Source organism: Pan troglodytes, chromosome 18 (assembly GCF_028858775.2).
Source record: "Pan troglodytes isolate AG18354 chromosome 18, NHGRI_mPanTro3-v2.0_pri, whole genome shotgun sequence".
Lineage (NCBI taxonomy): Eukaryota > Metazoa > Chordata > Mammalia > Primates > Hominidae > Pan > Pan troglodytes.
In genome coordinates this window covers 36,269,639-36,277,829 of record NC_072416.2, presented here as the reverse complement: position 1 = coordinate 36,277,829, position 8,191 = coordinate 36,269,639, and the positions used below count along the sequence as shown (strand labels likewise).

Sequence of the window (8,191 nt, the reverse complement as noted above, 5' to 3'; positions counted from 1 at the left end):
TGGCCAAGAGGCTATGGCCACAGGCTTTCTGAGGCTGGTCCCCAGGGAGAGTTCAATCCTACTGTCCCAATTCCTGCCCTGGCCTTACCTCTCAGTCTCACCGAGCCGCTTCATGGTCCCAAACCAGGACCCAAAGTGCTGCTTGGGCTCAAGGTTGTAATTATTTGCAGCCAACTGGAGCAGCGGACCTCCTTGCTTACTTTGAATTCCTGGGTCCAGAGGGAAAAACTGGGTGGTGACAGGGACGGGACAGGGATGCCACAGGGGCCCTGTGGGGGTGTTAGATGGGGTGGTGGCCAGTCTTTGCTCATAGGGGACCCCCTCCTCCTCTCCAGTCCTGTCCCCACCTGTTCTCAGAGCTGGCTCAAGCAGCAGCTCCTCCAGGAAGGTGTCCTTGGTTTCAACCTGGTACTCCCACCTGCAGGTCTTCCTGGAGTGTCTCCTCTTTGTCTGTCTCCCCATAAATCTAAGACGAGGGGGATGGATTTGCCCACCGCTACTCACCGTATGACTCTTGTGAGGTTGATCTGTCTCCCCTGCAAGGCCAACAGCTGAAGTCCATCAGAAAGGGTCCTCTGGCCCAGAGCCAGCCCCTGCCCACCCCTGTCATTGCTGCACCCAGGGTGCAAGACCCAGATCAGGTCTGGGTGACAGGAGGGGTATAGAGGGGCTGAGGCTCAGGGGCCTTCTAGCCTAACTTGTCTGGAGACAGTTGGGGAAACTGAGACCCCAAGCAGGGAGGTATGGCTCCGAGAGATTATTCTCATTAACCTGGAACACTTTTGCAAGCTGTTAGGTATAGGAAGTCTGTCACAGGTAAGAGAAATGCTTTTTGAGAGCATGAGAGACAGCAGGGTTGTGACAATATTGAAACACCACTGTGCAGATTCACCAATTGCCACCACCAGGAGCCCCCTGAGAGTCATTGCAGATGCACAGCCCTCCCCTGCAACCCCTGGACCTCCCCGTGGTCTGGCACCTAAAGGGTTATGACTCATGGCAGGAATCAGGGCCCTCAGGATGCCCTGCCCACTCCAAGGTTTGCCTCTGCCCCGATTGGTCACTGACATTCAGATTGTCACCCAAATATAAGGACGTTAGCAGAAAGACTCATTCAATACAAGTGGACTCAGACATAGATAGGATTTGGGTTGCAAAAAGCCCCTTTTGTTCTTTTATTTTATTTTGGAAAAAACTGTTATTGTGAAAATTCACACATATATATAGAAAAAAGCTCAATCAATGCAAAAGGATAGACAATGAACAAATGAATTCCCCTTCCACTCCAGATCCGCACCTCAGATCCAGACCTCCTGAGCCCACTTCCCCCATCTCATCACAGATCCAGACCTCCTGAGCCCACTTTCCCCATCTCATCACAGATCCAGACCTCCTGAGCCCACTTTCCCCATCTCATCACCAGTGATTTCTTGGGCTCTGCATTAGTTTTCTATTGCTGCTGCAACAAACAGCTACAGACTCAGTGGCTTCCATTTCTGTCTTATAGTTCTGGTTGCCAAAATTCCTAAGAGGATCTCACTGGGCTAAAATCAAGGTGCTAGCGGGGCTATGTCCCTTCTGGAGGCTTAAGGGATGAATCGGCTCCCTGCCTTTTCTAGCTTCTAGGGGCTCCAGCTTCTAGGTTTGTGGCCTTCTTTCTCTATCCTCAAAGCCAGCAACAGCAGGTGAAGTCCTCGCCCATCGTGCATCACTCTCCCTTCTGCCTCCTTCAACTTTTTTTTTTTTTTTTTTTTGTATTTAGGGGGAACGAGTACAGGATTCTTACATAGTCAAAAAGCTCCTTATAGAGAAGCTCGGAACTTTCAATACAGCTTTGCCTTTTTTGCCATTTTAATTTTCCATTTAATTTAACTGTATTCTCTCATTTGACCTTCATACTCTGTGGAGAAATATTTCTATTTCGGCTTGTATTGACAAGCTGTTTTCACACAGCCCCCGCATCACCCAACCAACCAGCAGAGATCCTCATTCCCATGAAACAGATAAAGAAACTGAGGCCCAGGGAGGCTAAGTCCTGCCAGGATCATTCACCTTCCAAGGTAAGGAGCCAGTTCCAGACCTGGGTTTGTGCAGCTCCAAGCTCCCCCGTCTTTCTACAATGCTAGATTTAGACTATAGCCATCTAGCAAGTGTGGCCACACAATGGTCAAGTTGGATTTAGATGATGTTCTCTATAAATCCATTCTCCTCTCCCGTGTAAGCAAGGCAAAGCACTCTAGGCCATGGGGAGTCCCTGAAGACTCGATGAACTGCAGTGGCCACATCGGGAGGTTGCAGGTTGACCAGAACTCACCGACACAGCAGGAGAGCAGCTTGGAACCTGCAACTCAGCCAAGACCCAGTGCCTTGGATTGGGGGAGAAAACATGCAGCCATTCCTCTCTCTCTGTTGGCTAGAGGAGATTCTGGCTTTTCCTGCCAGAGCCACCCCTTTCCCTCCTCCTAAAGTTGATGGTGGTTCTTTACAGAAAGGGAGAAGTGCACGGTGTGATAGGGCAGGAAGAGAAGAAAACGGAGGAGAGGAGGGGACTTTCCCATAAGCAGGCAGAAGAAAAGGCAGCTGTGGTGTGTGATGGACATGGAAGCAGTGGTGTCCAATGTGGGGTCAGCCCTAGAGAAGAGACAGAGAGAGAGACAGAAAAGTGAGAGAGTCCTGACCCTTACGATTAACATGGGATCTGCCTGCAAATGCTGTTTAGGGCCATCGCCTCTTCCTGTACTGCTATTTTTGAGAGTGATGCTCCTGAGCCCCATGACCCAGTCAAATTTGATGTCCCCTTGAGCCAGATTCAGTGCTGGGAGTCCAGTGTGATCTGCCTGGATCTTGCTGCATTGAGAACAGGCCAGATCTTGACACCAATACAGGGGCTGGATATGAACAGGCAACAGCTGGGTTTCTGAGTCAGAAAGACTTGGTTAATTGCTAATTGCTTAGGCGAGTAATTCAATTTCGTTCAGTCAGATTCCTCAGCTATAAAATGCAGATGACAGTACTTATTCCTCCAGGTTGTGGGGAAAATGGAGATTCTGAGCACGATGTCCATTTCACAGAAAGGTACCAATTTGGTGGCTTATTTTCCTTTCTACCTTCAGAAGTGGCTATCCCTGCCACCCAAACAGACCCTTGACTCTCAAGTGGATGGGGTCCCATTTGCACAGGGGGAGAGCTTACAGCCTACGTTGAGTCTATACTTACCACTTAGTGAGCATGGTATCCGCTCAGGGGCCTCTGTGGGCATCCGTCTCCTCTGCGGCATCTTTCCTCCCCACCGCTGGGCCTGCACATGACCCCCTCCTTGGGTTAGGCCTCTGATCAGTGATGACCTTGGTATGGTGGTGATGGTCAGTCTTGGCACCAAATGAGCCAGTTTATATCATCAGCTATTCAATAAAACACTAATCTAGGTGTCACCATGAAAGTATTTTGTGACATTGTTATGTACGTGTTGTTACAAATGTGCATGATGCATTTACTACAGCATAGAATTTTGCCTGGGTGCCAGCCTGAAGTCTGTCCGACAGATCATAGCCATGTTAGTCCCACAGTCACAGGGGCCAATGGATTAAATTATTTTATCTCCCTTGAGAACTAAAAATAAAATCCTAAGTCCCCCACCCGACTTAGCAGACCCCCTTTTGGCCAACGGAACCTGTTTCTTTTCTTTTTTTTTCTTTTTTGATTGAGATGAAGTCTCATGCTTGTCACGCAGGCTGGACTGCAATGGTGCAATCTCAGCTCACTGCAACCTCCACCTCCTGGGTTCAAGCGATTCTCCTGACTCAGCCTCTCGAGTAGCTGGGATTACAGGCACCTGCCACCAGGCCCAACTGATTTTTGTATTTTTAGTAGAGATGGGATTTCACCATGTTGGTCAGGCTGTTCTTGAACCCCTGACCTCAGGCAATCTGCCCGCCTCCCTCCCAAAGTACTGGGATTAGAGGCATGAGCTACCATGCCTGGCCGCCCTTCTCTGTTTCCAGAGCATTTTGTATTAACTCCCTCTCATGATATCTTCCATGGTAGGCTGAATAATGGCCCCTCCAAAGTGTCCTCAACTTAATCCCCAGAATCTGTGACTATGTTCCTTTCCATGACAAAAGGGACTTTGCAGATGTGATTAAGCATCTTGAGATGGGAACTTATCCTATGTTGCCTGTGGGCCCAGTGTCCCATCACAGTGCTTTTTTTTTTTTTTTTTTTTTTTGAGACGGTATTTTTTGCTCTTGGTGCCCAGGCTGGAGTGCAATGGCACAATCTCGCCTCACTGCAACTCCACCTCCGAAGATTCAAGCGATTCTCTTGCCTCAGCCTCCCAAGTAGCTGGATTACAGGTGCTCGCCAACATGTCCAGCTAATTTTTGTTTTTCCAGTAGAGATGGGGTTTCACCATGTTGGCCAGGCTAATCTCGAACTCCTGACCTCGTGATCTGCCCACCTTGGCCTCCCAAAGTGCTGGGATTACAGGCGTGAGCCACCACATCCAGCCTACAGTGCTCTTTTAAGAGGGACTCAGCAGTCAGGGGAGATTCCAATGCGATGGTGACTGAGTGTCTTAGTCTTTTTTGTATTGCTATGCAATATCTGAGGCTGGGTAATTTATAAAGAACAAGTTTATTTCTTACAGTTCTGGAGGCTGGGAAGGTCAAGATCAAAGGGCCTGCTTCTGGTGAGGGTCTTCTTGCTGTGTCATCCCATGATGGAAGGTATCACATCAAGAGAGAGAGGGGGCTGAACTCAATCCTTTTATTAGGAACCCATCCCCATGATAATTAACCCTCTGCTGAGATAACATCATTACGCTATTAATGAGGGCAGATCTTTCATGACCTAATCTCCTCTTAAAAGTCCCACCTCTCAACACTGTTGCATTGGGGATTAAATTTCCAACACATGAACTTTGGGGAACACATTCAAACCATAGCACTGTGCAAAGATTGGAGTGATATGCTTTAAAAATGGAGGAAAGGGCCACAATCCAGGGAATATAGGTAACCACTAAAAGCAGAAAAAGGCAAGAAAATGGGTTTTCCCTTCAGAACCTCCTGAAGAAATCAGTACTTTACAACTTGACTTTAGCCAAGTGAAACTGATTTGAGGCTTCTGAACTATAGAACAATAAGATATTAAGTCTGTGGTGTTGTAAGCCAATCAGTTCGTGGTAATTTGTTACAGCAGCCATAGAAAACTAATTGACTCACCAATGGGAGAAATCAGCTGCTGATTTAAGGCTAACAAACACCTATTTCCTTTCCTAACCTCACTTTAATTTTGTCTTGGAGGAATTCTTTTCCCTATCTCATTAAGTTATGGGAGATGGGGCCAGGCATGGTGGCTTAGCAATCCCAGCACTTTGGGAGGCTGAGGTAGGTGGATCACTTGAGGTCCAGAGTTTGAGACTAGCCTGGCCAACATAGTGAAACCACATCTCTACTAAAAATACAAAAATTAGCCAGGTGTGGTGGTGGGCACCTGTAATCCCAGCTACTCCAGAGGCTGTGGCATGAGAATTGCTTGAACCCAGGAGGCAGAGGTTGCAGTGTGCTGAGATCGCACCACTGCACTCTAGCCTCGGTGACAGAGTGAGAATCTATCTCAAAAAACAAAAAAAAAAAGTCATGGGAGAGGATGGTAAAGCTAAGTATCTTTTGCACCTACTCCCCAGCCCCACCACTGCAGAAGCTGAAGGGGTTCCTAGAGGCTTCTTCTGCCATGGAGCTGTTCCCACTGGCCCCTAGCTAAAGGTGGGTGTAAGACTTTGAAACATGAACAAATGGAGCTGGGATGGCAATGGCGGGAACACTATTGTGCTAATCTGAACTCTGCACTTCCTAACTTTGGCTCTGGGTAAATTACCTCAAATTGCTGAGCCTTTGTTTCCATATTTATAAAATGGGTGCAGTAAGAGTACCAACCTCTTCTATGCTGTTTGGAGGAGGCAGGTCCATTAGGTACCTGGCATGTGGTAAGGGATTCATGAATGTTGGCTTCTATCATTTAGGGTGGGGGAGCCACATAAGTAGCCAGAGGGAGTCATAGAAAGTTCTTGAGCCAGAGAAGTAAGATAATCTTTTCAGCTTTTTGTGCAGCATAAAAGGCGGGTAATTTTCTTGCCTTTGACCAAGGAAATTTGGGACGTGCCAGGCCTGGGGTGAATGGTGGGAACCCAAGTAGAGGGATATTTCTCATTGGCTGAATTAACTGTGACTCCGTTTTGCAGAGCAGCCAGGTTGCTTCATGGTGGACCTGCTGCATGCCTACATGATGGTGCCATGGATAGCTCTTGTTTGTGCCAGCCCTGTACCTGATACCTCTTGTGGTAATTGCATCCCTATTTTTCAGAAGGAAGCATCCCTCCTCCCACTTTCTGGTTTTCCCCATGTCCTTCTGGAGGGGATGACCCAAACCGCTTCCTGAAGGGGCTTCATGAAAGCCAGGTCTGGCCAGGCTGGATGTGGTGATTGGCTCAGGCAGGGGCATGTGGCCCAAACGGGTCCAGTGAAAGTCAGTCCTGGGACTTTGGCTGGAACTATTGGGGAACAGCCTCTGCTTTCTTGCGCAGATGTGAGTTAGGAGCTGCTCAGGCCACTATGTGGAAAGAATTGCTTGAGAATGAAGTAACCAAAGGGAAGCAAGCACTGAGAGATTAGAGAGACTTATCTTGTATAAGTGCCTGTATCCAGCTATGCCTGAGGTGAGGTACCACCCCAGGCCTTTTCAGTCATGCTATCAGTTTTGTTCCTTTTTTCTGTTTTACACTTGGTGGAGTTATTTTTTTTTTTCCTTGTTACTTGAATAAGAAAAATACCAAACTAGAAGGCTGGGTGCAGTGGCTTATGCCTGTAATCCCAGTACTTTGGGAGGCCAAGGCAGCTGGATCACGAGGTCAGGAGTTTGAGATCAGCCTGACCAACATGGTGAAATCCTGTCTCTACTAAAAATACAAAAAAATTAGCCAGGCGTGGTGGTGCGTGACTTTAATCCCAGCTACTCAGGAGGCTGAGGCAAGAGAATTGCTTGCATCTGGGAGGCGGAGGTTGCAGTGAGCTGAGATCGTGCCACTGCACTCCAGCCTAGGTGACAGCAAGACTCCATCTCAAAAAAAAAACAAAAACAAAAACAAAAACAACAAAACAAAAAAAACCAGACTAGTAAATGCAACCATTTACAAATCCCAAGAGACTCTTGAAGATTCTTTTTGTTAGTAGGGAAAACATTCTCCATTTTTCTGCCAACTTTAGGGTTTTCAGAGAAGTCTGGGGGAGAGAAAGGAAAGCAAAGAGGTGGGAAGAAAGAGTCCTTGCAGCCCCAAGTTGGGCGAACTCCTCCCAGCTACTTATACCACAGGGTTTTCGGAGCAGAGCCCCTTTCATTAAACTTTTAGGATTCTTGGATGGATAGGGTGGGAATTACACCAGTGAAACTCAGCTTTTTGTGTGCCAGGCATTGGGCCCTGGGATATGCAGTCATGTGTTGTATAATGACATTTTAGTCAATGACAAACCACATGTAAGTCAGTGGTACCATAAGACGATTATGGAGCTGAAAAATTCCTATTGCTTAGTGACATAGCCATTGTAATGTTAGGGTAATGCATTTCTGTGTTTCTGGTGATGCTGGTGTAAACAAATCTGTGCTGCCAGTTCTATAAAAGCATAGCATGTACAATTACATACAATATATAATACTTGATAATGAACAACTGTGTTACTGGTTTATTTTATTTTTTTGAGACACAGTCTTGCTCTGTCGCACAGGCTGGAGTGCAGTGGCACGATCTTGGCTCACTGCAACTTCTGCCTCACAGGTTGAGGCGATTCTTCTGCCTCAGCCTCCTGAGTAGCAGAGAATACAGGCACCCACGACCACGGCCAACTAATCTTTGTAGTTTTAGCAGAGATGGGGTTTCACCACACTGCCCAGGCTGGTCTCAAACTACTGACCTCAAATGATCTGCCCGCCTTAGCCTCCTGAAGTGCTGGGATTACCCGCATGAGACACTGTGCCCAGCCCTGGTGTATTTAGTGTTTTTCATAATTTTAGAATGTATGTCTTCTACTTACATTAAAAAATAGTTAACTATAAAACAGCCTCAGGCAGGTCCTTCAGGAAGTATTCTGGAAGAAGAAGGCATTGTTATCACAGGAGATGACATCTCCATGCGTGTAACTGC

The 8,191-nt window shown here is 47.3% G+C and overlaps 1 protein-coding gene across 1 annotated transcript in view; it reads left to right on the top strand.

Moving 5' to 3' along the window:
• Positions 1–3,056: 3,056 nt before the first annotated feature.
• LOC134808713 (uncharacterized) overlaps positions 3,057–8,191 on the top strand; it is a 28,045-nt gene continuing 22,910 nt past the window's right edge. The window contains exons 1-2 of the mRNA XM_063796332.1: positions 3,057–3,075; positions 6,239–6,337. Coding sequence (XP_063652402.1) covers positions 3,057–3,075; positions 6,239–6,337 — 118 coding nt within the window. The remainder of the gene's footprint in view (positions 3,076–6,238; positions 6,338–8,191) is intronic.